A 20,321-nucleotide genomic window follows, 5' to 3' on the forward strand; every position below is an offset into this window, starting at 1 on the left:
CACACCCCGAGAACAGGAGGGTCAACTAAGAGTTGTGAGCATCCAGGGGTCTTGATGGAGGAGGTGGGGATTCCAGAATCAATTCCCCAAGGATCCTGAGGGACAGCCTGACTGAGATCTGCACTGCCACCCACCACAGGTGAGACAGAGCTTGCTGTTTCAATTGAATCAAGTCAACTGCCTGTTAAGACAAAGTATCAACAACGTTGGGATGAATACAACAGAACTCAGTCTTGACTGCAAAGCATTCGCAATGTCCGGGTTATAATCCCAGACTATTCAAGACAAGAAGAACCAGGAGAAAGTGGCCTGTTGTCAAGAGAGAAGACAAGGAAGTGGAGGAGAAGGAAGGAAGAGAAGAGGAGGAAGGGGAGATGGAGAAAGAATACAAACATTCCAGAGAGCCCTCAGGGATGTGTGGGACAATATCAAAAAGGCTAACATATAGATAATTGAAGTTCCAGAAGAAGAGGATAAAAAGAATGAGATGGAAAATATCTGAAGGAATAACGACAGAAAAGTTCATGGAATCCCAAGTTTAATGGAATATTTAAATTTACTGATTCAGTAGGCTTATGGGAAATCATATGAGAATGATTCAGTGGTTAGGACTCTGCGCTTCCACTGCAGCGGGGCATGAGTTTGATCCCTGGTTGGGGAAACTTGATAAACTGGGGGCTCCTGGGCACAGAGCCTTTCCGTGTCCCCCTTTTCTTTGATTATAGGAAACAGCCTTCATTCAGCCTCCATGACCTTCCCTGAGTTCCAGTGAGCAGATTCAGTGAGTCAGTTGGCCATGTCCGACTCTTTGTGATCCCATGGACTGTAGCCCACCAGGCTCCTCTGTCCATGGGGATTCTGCAGGCAAGGATACCTGCCATTTTCTCCTCCAGGGGATCTTCACAACCCAGGGATGAGGCAGATACATGCAGTTGTAAATTAATGAAGGGAGGGGACGTGAGACCTGGGAGAAACCAAGAGCAGGCTTGGGGCAAGGTCCTATTTCTCCATCAGCAGATGCAATATCTTTGAGCTGTTTTGCAAATACGGAAACTCCCTCCAGATGGGAGAAGTTAATGATGATAAGCTGCCCACTAGCATGTAGACCCCAGACCAGTTGGATCTGAAAGTTGATGATGCTGACTCCTACTTACCTCACCACCAACCCATCAGAAGAATGTCCACAAGCTGACCATGCCCTCTTTGAAAAGTTACTATAAAACTTCTCGCTATCTTCCCCAAGTTGGGACACATGATTTGAGGGCATGAGCCCGTTGTGCCCACTTTGCCTGGCAAAGCAATAAAGCTATCCTTTCCTGCTTCACCCAGAACTCTGTCTCTGAGATTTGATTCCACGCCTGTGTACAGAGAAGCTGAGCTTTCCACAACAAACCAAGGTCCTGATGCCAGTGTTGTTGTCCAGTGGCTAAGGCTTTGTCTGACTCTTTGTGACCCCATGGACTGCAGCACGCCAGCCTTCCCTGTCCTTCACTATCTCCCAGAGTGTGCTCAAACTCATGTCCATTGAGTCAATGATGCTATCCAACCATCTCATCCTCCGTCACTCCCTTCTCTTTTTGCTCTCAATCTTTCTCTGCATCAGAGTCTTTACAGTAAGTTGGCTTTTCACATCAGGTGGCCAAAGTATTGGAGCTTCAGCTTCAGCATTAGTCCTTCCAGTGAATATTCAGGACTCATTTCCTTTCAGATGGACTGGTTGGAACTCCTTGCTGTCCAAGGGACTCTCAAGAGTCTTCTCCAACACCACAGTTTGAAAGCATCAATTGTTTGGTTCTCAGCCTTCTTTATGGTCCAACTCTCACATCCGTGCAGTGTGGTTCCCCCTACCCCCACCCCCCCAACTAGTTTATTATTAGTCATCAAAAGTTTTTAAAAAAGTAGTCTTTCCATATGGGAAAAAAACTACATTGATTTTTTCCTCACAGCATACACAGATATTAATTTATAATGGATCATAGAATTAAGTGCATTAACAAAAGCTATATTTTTACATTTAGATCTATAAATGCAGACTCTTCCAGTTCCAGTTCAGTCACTCAGTCGTGTCCGACTCTTTGTGACCCCATGAATCGCAGCACACCAGGCCTCCCTGTCCATCACCAGCTCCCGGAGTTCACTCAGACTCAGTGTCCATCGAGTCAGTGATGCCATCCAGCCATCTCATCCTCTGTTGTCCCCTTCTCCTCCTGCCCCCACTAGCAGATAACAGAATAAAAGATCTTTGTGACACTTGGAGAGGAAAAAATTTATTAAACAGAACATGAAAAGCACAAAGAAGTATTAAAATGGACTATCTGTCAATAAAATATATAAAGTATGCTGAAAACTTAGTACTTAAACACTCATTTTAAAAAATAGGCATAGATTGAGTACTTCACAAATGGCCAGTAAACATATGAATAGATGTTCAACACTGTTAGTCAATGGAAAATATAAATTAAAACCACAGTAAGATACTATTACATACTCAATAGAATTGGTAAAACAAAATGAACAAATATGACAATACCAGTATTACCAATTTATTTCATATTTTGATGATGGTGGTTTCATGAGTATATATCAGGCAAAATTGATCAAATTGAACATTTTTGAGTGGATGCAGTTTACAATATGTGAATTAAACCTCAATGCAGCTGATTTTTAAAGAGGCCTATGGAAGAATAAAATTGTTTATTATCCTGATGAAGAACCAAAGATACAAAGATGCTCAGGCACTTGCTCAAGATGATATTCATGTAGTAAGTGTAGCTAGGATCAGACTTTCATCCACATTATTTTCTCTTCCAATTAGATCATGCTGCTGTGCATTGAATTTAGGAATAAACAAGAGGGAAAAACAAGAAGAGAAACAAGAGTCCTGAGAATTGGTCTGTTGTAACTCAGAGCCTTAGTATTGTCCCAACTGGTGACTTCAAAACACTTTCCTACAGCAGTTAAGTCACGTCTTGTTTCACCTGTGAAAAGTTTCAAACTTTCAAAAGAGCTTCCCTGTTTTCCTTTCTCTTCCCTAATTGTAACAGACTCAATTGGAATCATATACATCGAAATAGAAAGTTCAAGTGACCTACACCGCATACCATTAGGATATGTGAGCGAGGAACTTTGGGGGCACGCTTTCGATCACCAGTAAACGTCCTTTGGAAACTGCTTAAGTTATGTAGATGCATCAAAAATGTGTAAAGGGGGCTTCCCAGGTGGCTTAGTGGTAAAGAATCAGCCTATAGGAGACATGGGTTCCACCCCTGATCTGGCAAGATCCCACACGCGTTGGAGCGGCTAAGCCCGTGCGCCACGACTATTGAGGCTGCGCGCTAGAACCCAGGGAGCCCCAAATACTGAGCCCACGGGCTGCAGCTACGGAAGCCCGCGCTCTAGAGCCGGTGCTCCACAGCAAGAGAAGGCGCCACAGCGAGACGCCCCAGCAGCTCAACTAGAGAAAAGCTAGCACAGCCCAAAATAAAAACAGATAAATAGTTAAAAAAAAGTGTGCAAAGAATTTAGGAAGAATTAGAAAGTGCAGAGAATGTGTTGAGCTAATGCTGTTTAGAATTAGTATGTTAAGTTTGTTGTTATTTTTTGCTTATTATTAAATTAATATATTACAATATATTTAATTTTATTAAATGTAATTTCTTACTTTTTTCCTACATTTTTCTTGGGCTTAAGAAGAAGTTCATTGTGTGATATTGTGATTTATGAGAAATATATTTGGACACTCAGATGACCAACATAACATTTTTCTACATATTTGGTTTTCATCTACAGTTTCTGGCTTATAGCTCTTAAAACCCTCGGAATTTCCCAAGTGTTGAAGAGGTAAGTGTGTCTTTTGTTATGCTAATGAGGTCAATTTTGGATCCCATCTAAGGATAGAGGTTTGTTGGGAGGAGAACATGCCAGGTGATTGGAAGGAGGATGTGAAAAATAGAAAGTGTTAGGTGCTCATTCTTGTCCAACTCTTTGGGACCCCATACACTGTAGCCCGCCAGGCTCTTCTGTCCATGGAATTTGCCAGGCAAGAATACTGGAGTGGGTAGCCATTCCTTTCTCCAGGGGATTTTCTTGACCCAGGGATGGAACCTGGGTCTCCCGCATTACAGGCAGATTCTTTACCATTTGAACCACCAGATTAGAGAGAGGGCTGGACATCAAATCAGTTGTCAATGGCTAATGATTTATTGATAATTAATCATGGCTGTGTAATGAACCCTCATAAAAACCGGAAAGGAGAGGCTTCAGAGAGCCTGTAGGTGGGTGACCATGTGGAGGTGCTGGAAGGGTGACCTTTGGAGAGGACATGGGATGGAGGGGCCTTGTAGGACTTTCCCTCAAAGTATGGAATCTAGGTTATCTCCAGGTAAATAGTGTCAGAATTGAGTTGAGTCATAGGACACTCAACTGATGTTACAAGACTTGCTAGTTGGTGTGGGGAAGCCTCTACCACACAAAGGTTGGAATTGGGCCTAGGAACCCTTTTAACTGAAATTTGATAGTCTTCCCCAAAAGGGCAATTTTGTCATCTTGAACTTGCTGATATGCTAAATGATTGTTACACCAAGTTTGACATTAATGTTAAAATTTCATGGTAAGAAAAATGAAACTGCTAATTCAAAAGAAGAAGAAAGTATTGGTTGCTCAGTCATGTCTGACTTTTTGTAACCCTTTGGACTGTAGCCTACCAGGCTCCTCAGTCCATGGGATTTTTCAGGCAAGAATACTGGAGTGTGTTGCCATTCCCTTCTCCAAGGGATCTTCCCAATCCAGGGATTGAACCCAGGTCTCCTGCATTGCAGGCGGATTCTTTACCATCTGAGCCACAAGGGAAGCCCAATTCAAAGGAAGAGCCCTTACTCATACCTGAGCTCACATGCGTTGATTATCTAAGCAAAGTTAAATGATCACCTTTCATGATTTCTGATACTTAACTATGCATACAAAGGGCTTGAACTGCATAGTTCAAACTACATTTCTAAAAAGCATTTGTTATCTAAACAGCAAAATAGTCACATTGTTTCAGAAGTCTAAAAATTTTCTCTGAATCTGAAGTTACATAGGGTTCTTTATCTGAGTTTATGGGAAACAAATAATATAACAAACAAGTACATGGGAAATATTGGACAGAGGAGCCTGGTGGGCTACAGTCCCTGGGGTCACAGAGTTGGACACAACTGAGAGACTGACACACTCACAATCTACATTTTATGTTCACAGAGAAAACTAGTTGAGCACCAGATGGGCTTCCTAGGTGGTGCTAGGGGTAAAGAACCCGCCTGCCAATGCGGGAGACCTAAGAGGTTCAGGTTTGATCCCTGGGTTGGGAAGATACCCTGAAGATGGGAATGGCAACCCACTCCAGTATTCTTGCCTGGAGAATCTCATGAACAGAGGAGCCTGGTGGGCTACAGTCCATGGGGTCACAAAGAGTCAGACACAACTGAGCGACTTGGCAGCAGCAGCAGCAGCATTATTTTCTATTTAATATTTGAATAAGTAATAGAGTTATATCATTCAAACACCAAAAATATGGAAATGTATTCTTGAAATGTCTTCTGCTTATTTTTGGCTCCATCATCTCAGTTCCCATTCCCCACCCCAATGTGTAAGCTACTACTATTAATTCCTTCTTTTAAAGATAAATTATAGCATAGTGTACATACCGACCTGTTACATGTTGTTTTTTTCTACTGGATATATCTTGGAGATGGTTTTGTATCAGTAGGTGAAAGAAATTTTTATAGCTGTGTGCGTGTGCCATATATTAATTATTCATAACTTATTCTCTAACCAAACATTTATATAATTATAAACAATGCTAAAAATATTTACATATAATTTTGCATGCCTAAGAACTTATTTATGAAGTATATCCCTAGAAGCAGAACTGGTCAGAAAAATGATTTATGCACTTGTAATTTTAATACTTACTGCCAAACTGTGCTCCATAGGGGTCATATCAGTTTTCACTTCCAACAAGAATGCGTGAATCACTAGTTCCCCTACAACCTCACCAACATACTGTGTCATTAAACTGTTAGAGTTTTGCCTACCCGATGGGAGAAACAGTGTCTTAGTGTAGCTTTAAAAAAAAGAGTGAGATTGAGCATCTTTTCAAATGTTTAAAGGCCATTTGTTATTCTTTTTCTATGATCATATCACTTTCACATTTTAAAACTGAATTTTAAATGTGTGCCATGTGCAGATGTGGATGGACTTGGAGACTGTCAAACAGAGTGAAGGAAGTTAGAAAGAGAAAAACAAATATCTATTAACACATACATGTGGAACCTAGAAAAATGGTATAGATGAGCTTATTTGCAAATTAGAAATAGAGACACAGCTGTAGAGAACAAACACATGGCCACCAAGAGGGGAAGGGAGTGCGGGATGAATTTCGAGATGGGGACTGGCACATATACAGTACTGTGGATAAAATAGATAACTAATGAAAACCTTCTATACAGCACAGGGAACTCTACTCAGAGCTCTGTAATGACCTAAATGGGAAGGAAATCCAAGGAAGGGGGGTATATATGTACACATACATGTGTGGCTGATTCACTTTGCTGTTCAGTAGAAATTGACACAACATTGTACAGCAACCATGCTCCAATAAAAAGAATTCAATTTTGTTTCTTTTCATTATCAAACTATGGGAACTGTATTTATTATGGAAATTAGTTCTTTTTCTGTTATATAAGATGCAAATGTTTTTCCAAGTTTCTCCTTTGTCTTTTGATTTTGTTTATGGTGTTTTATTCATATAGACATTTTTTATCTTGACGGTGTTAACTTGTCATTTTCTTTTACACCTTCTGGATTTTAAGCTGTGTTATACAGACCTCTCCTACGTTGTGATGTGGGTTTGCTGTGAGGTGCATTCCGAAACTGCTGCAGTGCTATGACTATCTTCATTTCACAGGGGGAGAAACTGATGCTCAGATAGTTTGGAAACTGATCCCTGGTCGCCCATTTGGGCTGTGGACTCGGGCCCTGTGAATCTGGCTCACATATTCTTGTGCCAACACAATTGTCTTTCTTTTCCTAGAGATATGATCATTCTGTGTTTCCTTTTTCTGGCGAGCTGTTGGATTCTTCAGGTTTGCTAGTCTCATCTGGTCTCTCTTTGAAGCCTGTAATAGGAAGAGGGTAACTCTTCATTCCATTGGTGGTTCCTCATTCACATTTCATTTGTCCAGAGGACATGATGCAGACATTTAAAATACCATGCCAAAAAGTGATTTACTTTTGCCTCTAGCAAAATGTTTATACTCCGATTCCTCAGTAATTCTCCCTTTGTAAATAAAGCATTACGATCTTACATAAGTCAATTAAGAAAGAAACTCAAAATATGCGAGATCTCATCTGATGTGGCTTTCCATCACTTCCAGCACTTGACCCTTCAGGAGGAAAGCATGCACTGGCGGTCCTTCCTGTGAGATCACAATCAGGAAACTTCAGCTAGAATGTATTCTTTTAATAGTGCATTAGGGTAAACAGTGCTGACCGCCCTTTTGGTGTTTTCATGCTCAGCCATGGGAAGCACTGCGGTCAGTAACTATTAGCTGCTTCATTAGCATACAAGCCATGGCTGCCACTCCAACGCTGTGAGACCCCGGGTGACATAGGTTATTTTTGCTGGGTTTGAGCTCGCAGGCGGTTGTGTTTGCTCAGATCTAGGGCCAGCCCCAGCTTGGTTAACAACCACAGACTCTGGATCAAGTCCTGAGCGGTGCTGGGCACAGGGCATGATGGGAGGTAATCGGTGTGCCATGCAGTCAGAAATTCATTTGGATGCATTTGGAAGCCCACCCGTCCCCTTCTTTGTAGGAGGAGAAAAAACCTCCTACCTTCCTCAAGAGGAAGAAATTTTGTCTGTTCAGCCAGAACTCCAAGCATGAATGCCAGTACCTACCAACAGGCACGTGAGATACACACACTTCCCCACCTCTTCCCTTGGTAAGAGGGTCGGGATCCCTCCCAAGCTGACCCATGCAGGGTTACCTGGGTGATGGAGAGGTCCAGTGGCTCGGAAGTGGGTGTCAGACCTGGATTCAGGTTGAAAGCCCCAATGTAGGCCATGGCTTCCAACCTGGTTTACCATTCACCTTGCATTAGAGTGTCAGACCTATGTGTGACTGTGTGGCCCTTACAGGGTCCATGGAGGACAGCACTGTGCTGTTCTGGGTCCTTGTCTATTGTATCATTTTTTAATATCATCCCAATCTCAATGCAACCACAAGCCCTCTGTTGACACCTTGATTTCAGGTCTAGGTTCTACAACTGTGAGATTGTACACTTCTTTTGTGTCAGCTACTCATTTGTGATACTTGGTTATGGCAGCTCTAACCTACGACCATGCCTGGAGACCAGGTAGGGCTCTCCTATTTTAAAAAGTGAGTGGACTTCATGGTAAGAAGTGAGAATACCACACGGTGCATTGGGTGGCTTGGTAAACAATCTGCTTGCAATGTGGGAGACCCAGGTTCGATCCCTGGGTTGGGAAGATCTCCTGGAGGAGGAGATGAAAACCCACTTCAGTATTCTTGCCTGGAGAATTCCATGGACAGAGGAGCCTGGTGGGCTACAGTCCATGGGATCGAAGAGAGTCAGACACGACTGAGTGACTAATACACACATCATACTTTCTTCTCCACTATGCAAATACAGTAGCTTTTTGACTACAAGAAGCTCATCAATGTTTGTCAATAAACTAGACTGTTTGCATGCAATAGAAGACTTTCAGTCTTACTCCTGCTTTGGTAAAATAAGGAAACTGGGGTAGAGTTTTCGTGATCTGAGTTGGGTCGCGTGGAGGTCAGGTCAATGGTAAGGCGGAATACCTAGCTTATCGTGTTAGTCATCTATTGATGAAAACTCTCTGATTCTCAATGAGAAGTTGCTAAAAACACGATGGAGGATTTTTCTTTCAATCCTGAAATATTTAGCACTGAACTGAAAGATGCTGAAAACTGCCTTTACTGTCTGAGCCACCAGGCAAGTCCCAACTACCACTGTTACACGTCCAATTATGGGGAAGGGGTTGCTTTCCTTAGGTCAGCGGTTAGAAGGGGAACGTCTACCGGTGGAAATTTATGCATGATCGGTGGTGCTTAATAAGGTATTTAAATGACACTAATAAATCTGAACAGGATTAACAGATCTGAGCAGTCTGGATGAGAACATTGTGAACTGTATATCAGTTCAGTTCAGTCGCTCAGTCGTGTTCGACTCTGCGACCCCATGAATCGCAGCACGCCAGGCCTCCCTGTCCATCACCAACTCCTGGAGTTCACTCAGACTCACGTCCACTGAGTCGGTGATGCCATCCAGCCATCTCATCCTCTGTCGTCCCCTTCTCCTCCTGCCCCCAATCTCTCCCAGCATCAGAGTCTTTTCCAATGAGTCAACTCTTCGCATGAGGTGGCCAAAGTACTGGAGTTTCAGCTTTAGCATCATTCCTTCCAAAGAAATCCCAGGGCTGATCTCCTTCAGAATGGACTGGTTGGATCTCCTTGCAATCCAAGGGACTCTCAAGAGTCTTCTCCAACACCACAGTTCAAAAGCATCAATTCTTCGGCACTCAGCTTTCTTCACAGTCCAAATCTCATATCCATACATGACCACAGGAAAAACCATAGCCTTGACTAGACGAACCTTTGTTGGCAAAGTAATGTCTCTGCTTTTGAATATGCTATCTAGGTTGGTCATAACTTTCCTTCCAAGGAGTAAGCGTCTTTTAATTTCATGGTTGAAGTCACCACCTGCAGTGATTTTGGAGCCCCGAAAAATAAAGTCTGACATTGTTTCCACTGTTTCCCCGTCTATTTCCCATGAAGTAATGGGACCAGATGCCACACGTTACTAATAAATCACTTCTCAAAAGACTGGGTCTTCACCATCTGGTAGCTAGCCAACACAAAAACCCTTCTTTAACATATCAAAAACATGCAGTGTTTTATGAAAAATTGATGAAGTAAGGAAAATAAAAGCCCAGTATCAAAGATACCAGATAAATATCTTAATCATTGAGCATGAATGTTCTAATGTATGATGTTTTACCACTGTGTTTGCTAATAATCAAGCAAACTGAGCATTGTAAAAATACAATTTTTGAAAGTACTGAAAACTTGAAGTCACTAAAACCAGGAAATACTGATATTTGTACACTAAATTTTCTAGCCTCTGAGTGACTGTTTGCCCAAAAATGGCTTAAAGAAGGTACATTATTATGGTTTTGCAAATTTGTAGAGACAACAGGGCTTGTCTCTTTTTCTTAAACATGAGATCCACATCTTGCTCTGCCTATCAGTCTAGAACAATGGAGTTGTCCTTCAGTCATGTCCGACCCTGCAACCCCAGGGACTGCAGCACACCAGGTCTCTCTGCCCCTCACCATCTCCCAAAATTTGCCCAATTTCATGTCCATTGCATCGGTAATGCCATCCAACCATCTCATCTTCTGTCGTCCCCTTCTCCTCCTGCCTTCAATCTTTCCCAGCATCAGGGTCTTCTATGAGTCAGCTCTTCACATCAGGTGGCCAAAGTATTGGAGCTTCAGCTTCAGCATCAGTCCTTCCAATGAATATTCAGTGTTGATTTCCTTTAGCATTGACTGGTTTGAACTCCTTGTCTCATTATTCAAGGAGAATAATGTAGTCAATAAATGCTTGTTTCTTTAAAATTTATTTATACTTATGGTTACGCACGCAGGCTTTCTCTGGTTGCGGAGAGCACAGGCTACCCCCAGTTGCTGTGGGCGGGCGTCTCACTGCAGCGGCTTCTCTTGTTGCAGAGCATGGGCTCCAGAGCACAGGCTCAGTAGCCGTGGTGCACGGGCTTAGTTGCTCCGAAACATGTGGGATCTTCCCAGACCAGGGATCGAACTTATGTCCCCTGCATTGGCAGGTGGACTCTTATCCACTGTACCACCAGGGTGAAAGTGAAAGTGAAAGTGAAGTCGCTCAGTCGTGTCCGACTCTCTGCGACCCCATGGACTGTAGCCTACCAGGCTCCTCCGTCCACAGGATTTTCCAGGCAAGAGTACTGGAGTGGGGTTGCCATTTCCTTCTCAAGGGGATCTTTCCAACCCTGGGATCGAACCCAGGTCTCCTGCATTTTGGGCAGACGTAATAAACGCTAGTTGAATGAACCAACGTGTAAATGATTTTTCTGGTGGGTTTCTATGAACTGAGGGAGCGGAGGCAACATATCAGTAAAGGATGAACATGTTTACTTTGAAATAAGGAAGGCAATTTATTGTAGTGAGATAATATTGAAGTTTTACATACGAACGCCCCAATGCGTATGAAGTAATTTCCTCCACACTATCGGAGAAGACACTATTGAACTACAAAGAAACTCAAAGTGCTTGACATCAGTTAATGATGCACAATATAATGCATTTTCACTAACTTACCCAAATTTCAAATCAGACAGTTAAAGGACACATTGAAATATTTTTCATGCATTGTTAACAACCTTTTTTTTTTTTCTTTTGCTGGAGTTTATAATGCCCTTTGATAACTCCAAACACTGAACTCTACTCCTGCAGTCTGTTCCTTCCATCCTACTGAGGTGATCACAAAGCGGCTTATTAGAGGAAACTCCTAAGAGACTTAGACCTTTTCTCCTAAATGGAGTTTGTGGAAAATAAGAAACTTGGCATGCCCTTTGAAGCAATGCCAAAAAAAGAAAACATTATTTTTAGACAGTAACCACTGAAAACAAAACAAAACAAAACTCCAGGAGGCAAAGAACAGCAATGCAGTTTGGCGCAAGTTCACAAACAAATATATACACGTATCTGCGTACGTGTACCCAATGCCTTGTCTAGAATGCGTTTTATACACGCGCTACACGTTGTACAAATCAGGCGCACAGAGTGCTGGTGTGAAGTTGTGTGGCTGTCCTCTCGGAGGAGGTCTCAAACAACTTGCCAGAGGAGCTTATTCACGACTTTTTGGAAAACAAGAGTCTAAAGGCAGTTCTCGTGTACAGAGGGGCTAGATGTAGGATTCCTTAGCGAATCGGAGCTGCTCGGCGTCAAACACGGGCTGGCTACACCGCCGGGCCAGGACGGCCTGCCTGCCCTTCTGCTGCGACTCGGACGCGGTTCTCAGCCGCTGCAGCTCGGATGTCCCGGGGACCATCACCCGTCCTGCCGCGTCCTTAGGGGCGCAGCTCTGCCTCCAGGTCTCAGTCCCCAGCCCCCCTCGGAGCCCGTCCAGGGGCTCCAGCCCGCGGATGTTTCTCGAGTCCCCGTGGGGGTGGGCAGGGAGGGGAGGCAGGAGCCCCGCGTCCAGGCTCAGCACGCGGGCCCTCAGGCTGCCCACTGTCTGGCCCCCGCGGGGGGCGAGCTCCAGCGCCTGGAGCCTCACGGCCTCCTCGTAAGAAGGGGGGGCGGCCGGGGTGCCTCTGATCCACCAGCCGGAACACATCCTCCACCGAGAGGGCGTAGGCCCCCGAGTTAAAGCCCAGCACGGCTTGGCCGGGGGCATCCGACGAGCTTTCTTGGACGATCCGGCCGGCGAGCTGGCTTTCTTTCTTGGAACCTCGCTTCTCTTGGTCTCGGGGGCAGCCCTTGGACTTCGTGGCTCCAAAGCTGCGCATTTTGGTCAGCCCTCTTTGGTGAGAGGCGAAGGAGAATGACATGGAGTGCTTTTTAATTTCTCTGTTGGGCTTGCTTTTCTCAGCCTTGGTGAAAGACTGGTGTCTGGTGAAGAAGTTTCTTTTGGGGCTGGAAGGAGAGGCCAGGGGCGAGCTGTTGGAGAAAGCGTCCAGAGAGCCGCTGGAGGGGGCTTTGGGGACCCGTGCGCACGGTGACACGGAGCCCTGAGTTGGGCTCCACTCCCCCAGGTCCCGGGGCCTCTGGGCCCGGCCTTCGGCTGCAGGAAACACCTCCTCTGGAAACGGGTCCTCGGCTTCCTCGCCGGCAAAGTGGGAGGCTGCCTGAGCCACGGCAGTGAAGTCGTCCTCGCTTCGCGTGAGTTTCGGGTTTGCTCTTCTGCCCTCGAGGCACTCCGGGGAGAATGTGGTGCTGGGGTCCGAGTACCTCCGGTCAGGTTGCCCGAGGAAGCCCTTTAGTCTGGCCGTGGTGTTGACCACGGGCTCCCAAGGGCGCAGCGGGGCTCTGGGTTCCACGCCGCCAGCAGCCAGTTCCGGGGGCCCTGGGGGCTGCGAGCTTGGGGAGCCCACAGGCTCCACGTCGTGGTCAGGGTCGTTGCTGTCGTAGGCTGAGTCGTTCTGCAGGGTCGACATGTCTGGGGGAAGGTAAGGACAGTTGAGTTTTTGTTCAGTTCCTTTTAGAAATTCACTTTAGCACCGTCCACCCTACTAACATCAAGTATGGCACTAGGGAATTCGGTGAAGCTAAGCTAATTTGGGGCTTGTTATCAAGTTTTGTTTCTTTCCATGTCTACTATTTTGAGCTGGAGAAGATAAGTAGGAAAATGAAGAGAGAGAGGTTGAGAGAGAGAGAGGGTGAGAAAAAAAGAGAAAAGAGAGAAAACAGCACTCCACTGAAAATTTATTGATCTTAGATTTAAAAGCTGATCGTTTGGATGGCTCTTTTCATTGGATCCATCCCCATTTTGGTGGTTCAGACAGTAAAGAACCTGTCTGCAAGGCAGGAGACGTGGGTTCGATTCCTGGGTTGGGAAGATCCCCTGGAGAAGGGAATGGCTACCCACTCCAGTATTCTTGCCTGGAGAATTCCATGAACACAGGAGCCTGGTGGGCTACAGTCCATGGGGTTGCAAAGAGGTGGACAGGACTGAGCAACTAACACTTTCACTCTCATCCCTACTTTAACAGACCCACATTAGACCCATATTCCATTGTGTGGAAACAAAAGTTTCTTACCCCAACCCTCTCGCCAAAGATTACTCTGTAAAAGGAGCAATTCTTCATGATTTAGAATAAGACGGGGAAGGTGCCAGGCTGCAGCCTGAGGAAATAGTGCAGGAAAATTCAAGAGAAAAGTTTGCCTGCTTGATGACTTCCCTACAGACCTGTGTCTGCTCTGATCTGGTGATGTGTGTTGGTAACTTCTTCAGATACCTGGGGTGCTGTACGTTACTGGGCTGGATTTGTAGCCAGGCATGAACTTAACCCCACAGTCAGAGTCCACTGAGAAGACATTCCATACCTGAACTGTCCGTGTGTTCCAGGGAGTCATCAGAAGCAATTCTGGAATGTGCTGGAAAGTCTTCCCCAAATATTTCAAAGCAGTTATCGATGAGGAATTCCACCAGTGTCTTAACCTGTGAGGAGAAGTTAACAGCTTGTCAGCTTAATGAGATCTTTATTTATTTTTAAAGGAAGAAGGTTATCAAGGGGGGACATAGGGAGGGTCAGCAGTTAGGGAGGTGCCAAAATGGGCTTCCCTGGTGGCTCAGGTGGTAAAGAATCTGCCTGCAATGCAGGAGACCTGGGTTCGATCCCTGGGTTGGGAACATCCCCTGGAGAAGAGAATGGCTACCCACTCCAGTGTTCTTGCCTGGAGAATTCCATGGACAGAGGAGCCTGGTGGGCTACAGTCCATGGGGTCACAAAGAGTCAGACACGACTGAGCAACCAACATTTTTACTTTCAAAACTGACATAACAGATGTTTACTGTGTCTGAGAGGAGCATTCAGAAAATTGGTAACAATCACCTTTGTGAAAATTATTTTTGAGATTATGCCTTTTAACTTTGTGAATTTAAAAAATGTATTACTTTAAAGTAACCAAAATGTTCATTAAAGGAGTTGCCCGGATTGGTAGCTGAACTGACAGAACTTTTTCGTGTGATGCATGAAAAAGAGCAAAGTGAAAGGGCCTTTCCATTCTGGAAACGGTGCTGGAGAGATGGGCATCACGTCCTCTGTCTCGTAGGATGACCTGGCTTTACCGGGTCTCATCCAGTGGGTGCACCCAGATAGTGGACCTGGGGCCACAGGAGACCTCACTGCTTGGCTCTGACAAGCAGATGTCGAGTTTCTTAGAAAAAGCCGAGCACAAACCTTATCGTTCAGGTCTCTCCGGGCTTCCAGCGATAGATTGTGCTCGTTTTCCGGGCTCAGCACGTTGGGCCCAATGCAGATGGCGAGATTGCTGGCGTCCATCCGGTTGACCTCGGAGTTCTTGCTGATCACGTGGAGCACGGAGACCAGATGCTTGAGCAGCAGGTGGTTGGGCCGTGGGAGCTTATCTGCAACCCTGGAATGGAGGTGGGGAAGCTGGTTTTAGGGGAGGTTCATGGCCTATCTAGCTTGAGGGGAGCAAGTTGAAAGTTCCTGCCTGACCCAGGCTTCCTTTAAAATGAGGAAGGTCTGTTTTCACAAGAAACATTGTGAAAGGTTCATTCAGATACATGCAGTGGCAACTGACATAGCATGAATCAGTGAACCACAAGAGCTTGAAGCCCTAGAAAACTGGCCTCTATGATCCTGACACCAGTAACATGGCCATTTACTCTTTACACAGATCTTAGATTACGAATCATTAACTCCTGCAGTAAACTTTAATACATTTTGAAAATCATTTTGTTGAGAAACCATTTAGCCCTATAGAATGTCTTTCTACTTCTAATACTGCAAGACTGGTTTTTCTAAAGAATACAGTCATTTGCCTTTGTTTGAACTGTGCTCATCAAATGAAGAAGACACATTTTTAACCATTCTGAGAAAGTTTATGAAGAATAAATCAGTTTAGAAGAGCATGTTCATAAAAATAATGAGGTCAGCACCAAAAGGGCAACATTGGTACAATGACTAATCGATTAGAATTATAAAGCCTCATATTTTCAAAAAAAGAAATGGTGGTTCTAACATAAGGATCATTCGTTTCTCATAAGATACTGTTAAGAAAGACCTTTGTGTCTATAAGCAGAAGTTTACTGTAATCTCAGGATTCTTATTTTGGGACAGACATACTAATGCCTTCAGTTCAATAAATATGTCATTGATAATACTTAGCCACGTGAGACAATCATATATAGACACACTTTCATAGGATTTGGCAAAAGTGCTGATATTGTGAAGTTAGGTGTGTAAGATTTTCTAGGCACGAACAGGCCACACTTCCATTTCTACTTGGTATTGTTTCTGTTGCTGTTGGAGTTTATTTTTATAGAGTTTTCATTTTGGTTGGTTATAAGAATATGAAATAAATACACTATGGAATTTTGTCAACAAACAAGCCCTTGCAGACTATTTACTAAGGGATGTTTTATGGGAGAATCATTGCTTCGCACGGCATCAATGTGAACAGGTGAAGACCACCCCAGGTTCCTACGTGTGGCTAGTTAGCCTGCTCCAAGGCTTTCATCTGTGAGTTTGTTTCATACCTTCTTGAACTATTTATATTTTTAGACTCCCTACCTGTTGGGATTTGTGAGTACTGAAGTTCACTTTCTACCTTTTGACAGAGGTGCCTCCTTTCATTTGGCTAAAAAAAAAAAGCTACTTCTTAAACATTTCCAGGGTACCTTTAGATTTGTATTCTAGGAGTAGGTGAGCGATTCCACTCAAATTCCTCCAACGTTGCAACATACTTGAAACACTCTGACAGTTCAGTGAGGAACCCCTGGGCGGAGACAGTCTGACGGAGGCTGCAGGGGTGACTTACTGTTTCAGGGCCTCGATCCGGTCCTCCTCGCTCTGCTTGGCCAGGGCACCCATCCACTCCTCAAACAGGTCACAGGACAGGAGCTTCAGTGGAATACTTCTGAGGAAGTCCTGGAGGGAGGAAGGGGACCGACCGTTCATGTTACGTAATGCGCTGCCATCCTAACCTCCGTCTCATTCGATCCCTCTCAGGAGTCTGTGCTCATCACCCCTTCCTGCCTGCATCCAGGGAGCCTGAAGTCTGCCCCCAACTTGCCCCTCAGCAACTTTTCTAACAACGGGCACGGTTAAGGCCACCAGCCAAGGGGCCACCAGACTCAGGGGAACGGACTGGGCTGTGGGACAGTCCCAGCGCCTGTTCTCAGAGAAATCTGGGAAGACTTTAGTGCAACACTTTTTGGTTGGAATCTGGGATCACAGAAACAAAGATGCTGATACAAATAAATGAAGGTTTAACTAAAACAGTTCGACTCCACAATCAGTTGCCTTTGCTGTGTGGGGCGAAGAGCCCGTTTCTTGTTCGCGGAGAGTCAGTGTGTCAGAGCCCGTCAGCCTGCTGTTTGGCATGGATGCTGGGGGCTCACCTTGAGGACCACCGCCAGGAGGTGCACAGGGAGGCTTCTCAGGTCCACCACACCTCCGGAGCTGAGCTCCTCCTTCAGCTCTTTGCGGGCTTTCTCATTGGCTGCTTTCCTGAATATTCCTTCAGTGGAAGGGCCTTTCAGGCATAGAATCGTGAGAATATCCTAAAGGGAAGGGGTATAGAAATAGGAAATGGTTACCCGTGGTTTGAAGACATACTTTGCTGATACCAATAGAGGAAAAATCTGTTATTTCGGTAGGAGAAAGACTTTACATAGTGGACATGAACAGTAGCTAACTTTACCTGCTTATACAATATCCTCTCCATAAAAGTTAGTTCTCCAGGATACTAAGACAGTCTTAACAAGAGACTATTAATCCCAGTCTGGTTCCTTTCAGTCCGGTTGCTGTCAACCGTCTCTCTCCACACTGCCGTTTTTCTAAGAGCAGGTACATTGGGAAAGCTGGAATTTGCACAGCCTAAAATGATTTTGGGCCTCCCTCCTCTCAAGTCATTCCATGTAAACACTGGATGTCTGATCGCAAACTTCATGAATCTGTTGGTTTTTCAGAAGCTACACATTTTCAGCCTTCTTCACTCCATTAAGTCAGAAGGATGGAGGGACCACTGACCTGAGCTTATTGACAAATACAACTAATTTCTACAGTGTAAGCCACCATGTGTACTCCTGACTGCATTCTTAGGTGGGAACACCATTTCCAAACGTGGGGAAAAAATGGAAAACCCCACCCCAACAAGTTTAGCATGAGAAAGTCACTCAGGTTTCCTGAGGACTTTTCACAGAAAACTGAAGTAGGTTCTGGGTGAACGTGTGCCTACCTGAATGGGTCCCGGGAGCGTGTTGTCACTGCAGATGGCTGACAAGGGCTGATCGAAAAGGGATGTCTTCAATTCTGGCTCCGAAGCTGCAGAAACATCTGATGAAGAAGAAAGCCTTCTCATGAGAAGGAGCCAGTTAGACACCTTCTTTCTCTTCTTGATTTCTATGGCCAAGCAAACAAGGCAAAGAGAAATTAGATTAACGTACTGATAAGCAAGGAAGGATCCACATAAGACAACAGATATTGTTATTTATGGTTTGCCATGTGGGAGAAACAGTTTCAAAAAACTGAGGAAGCAAAGGGTGTGAACCTTAATCTAGAAAAATCAACCCCAAAACAACCACATTGTTACCAGGGCAACCAGCCCCTCAACAGCAACACCAAGGCTCCTCAAAGTCTCCACCTTTCCTGTTTTTACTCTTTACCAGCTGTTTGCTATAGAAAATGAGCAAAGCCCAACGAGGCAGGTCATAAACAACCATCTTAACATATTGACCTTAATAACCACGGTGGATAGTTGGTGGCTATTTCTGATGTGAAACAGATTATTTTAATTCCTCCTCTGACTAGTGAAGAAAACGAAACTTACAGGAAGTGACTTGCTCAAAACCATTTTGAAGGCTCTAGGCGGGGCGGGCTGTTAAACCTCAGCGGCCGCGCTAGCACCCACCACTAGAGGGAGCTAGTCCGTCTGCAGTCAGCAGCAGGGTTTTCCCAAAGGATGTGTTAGGAAAGGGCGGGGAGGTTAGAACCTAGACCTGGCAACTGGAAATGCTCAGGAAAAATTTTCCAGGATAATCTGTCCTTGCAAAATCCTGAAGATGTCTGCACAATGGGTATAACCACTCATGAGTTTACTTCTTTCTCTGTTTTCCTCTCTCTCTCCTTTTTTTTTTTTCCTAATTAAAAAAAAAAGCTATACTTTCTAAATGCATTAGCACATGTTTCTATACCTTTTATACCAGCCAGTGAAGAGGATGGATAGAGAACTGGCTTGTCCTTATAGTTCAAGAGAACTGGGTCAGGGTTACATTGACTGAACGGCGGGTTCTTTGGGATTTAAGACAGCAACAGTTGCTTCATGTGCTCTTAGCATCATTCTCCAGTAGAGGAGGGTGAGAGTGGAAACATATGCACACTTTAATTGTCAGAGCAGAAGTGGCCAGGAGATCTGTAACCCCACTAAGGCCCCTCTGGATGGGGGAGAGGTTGACTTGGGGAGGATCTTTTCTCTCAAAACTTGCTGTCTAGTGAGCCGGACCTTCCTGCCACACAAGTGTTAATGTTCTGTGGTCTTTAAGAGAACACTTCGAAAAAAAAAATCCCTAGTAAAGCACTGTGGTTTGGCAAACCAAGAACACTGGTTGTTAGCATTTACATAAAAGATCAGTGTATTTTCAAAACTCACCAATTAGCTGGCAAATATTATCTTCACTCTCACATGATGCCAACAAAGGATGTTCCTTGATATTACCCTAAAAATGTATTTAATTAAAATTAATGATTGAAGAAATCTGCCGAGTCTTTCCCCACAAAATATATTCACCATTTTATTCATATCAACAGTTAGTTGTCCATTAATTTTTTTCAGAATCAGTATTAATATCTTGCTTATGATACAAGATCTCAATTAATATTAGTGTTTACTACAACTTACCATGTTGATTTTCTATTCTGATAACTAAACAACATGCATGATATTCAATTAAAACAAAGTTTTCTATCTCATAGTGCAGATAAAAAGTTTGAAAAACAGCTTTCTTACCTCTGATTGACATTCAATTAATGTCTCCATATCACAGGCATTTAGTGTTTTTGACTACAAGAGAAAAAAAGTCAAATTAGGTAAACATCTTTGACCCTTGCCATGAGAAAATCCGAGGCAGTAAGTGTAAGCAGGGCACATACAGCATGGCAGCTGCTTGTCAACTTCATTGGAGTTCGGGCTGACAGTCCAGTGATGAATTTTGCTCCTGTGTGGCCTTGGCTCTGTCTACGAAAAATGATTCGGGAAAGAGTGAGGAGGGAACTACGGAATACAATGGCCAATTTCAGCCCCACTCTGACAAAAGACGAAGTCTGAAACTACTAGTTAGACAAGTGTTCATTTAAAGTCAGTTATGTGTTACCAGATGTCTTACGCTATTAAACACAGCATCTGAACACACTACTTTCTGAAAGCTTTAAACCTGACATCTTCATCACGCCAAACTTTGCTTTTCATTTATTAAGTTCCCATCAGGAGATAATCTGAGTAACAGCTA

General features: G+C 44.2%; 1 protein-coding gene across 1 annotated transcript in view; it reads right to left on the reverse strand.

The window, feature by feature from the left end:
* Positions 1-9,618: 9,618 nt before the first annotated feature.
* LOC102276288 (T cell activation RhoGTPase activating protein) overlaps positions 9,619-20,321 on the reverse strand; it is an 89,928-nt gene continuing 79,225 nt past the window's right edge. The window contains 10 exon segments of the mRNA XM_005900386.3: positions 9,619-12,425; positions 12,427-13,283; positions 14,171-14,285; positions 15,028-15,223; positions 16,634-16,743; positions 17,217-17,378; positions 18,056-18,219; positions 19,466-19,532; positions 19,823-19,876; positions 19,966-20,050. Of these exon segments, the coding sequence (XP_005900448.2) occupies positions 12,027-12,425; positions 12,427-13,283; positions 14,171-14,285; positions 15,028-15,223; positions 16,634-16,743; positions 17,217-17,378; positions 18,056-18,219; positions 19,466-19,532; positions 19,823-19,876; positions 19,966-20,050 (2,209 nt within the window). The 3' untranslated portion in view covers positions 9,619-12,026.

Source organism: Bos mutus, chromosome 9, assembly GCF_027580195.1.
Source record: "Bos mutus isolate GX-2022 chromosome 9, NWIPB_WYAK_1.1, whole genome shotgun sequence".
Lineage (NCBI taxonomy): Eukaryota > Metazoa > Chordata > Mammalia > Artiodactyla > Bovidae > Bos > Bos mutus.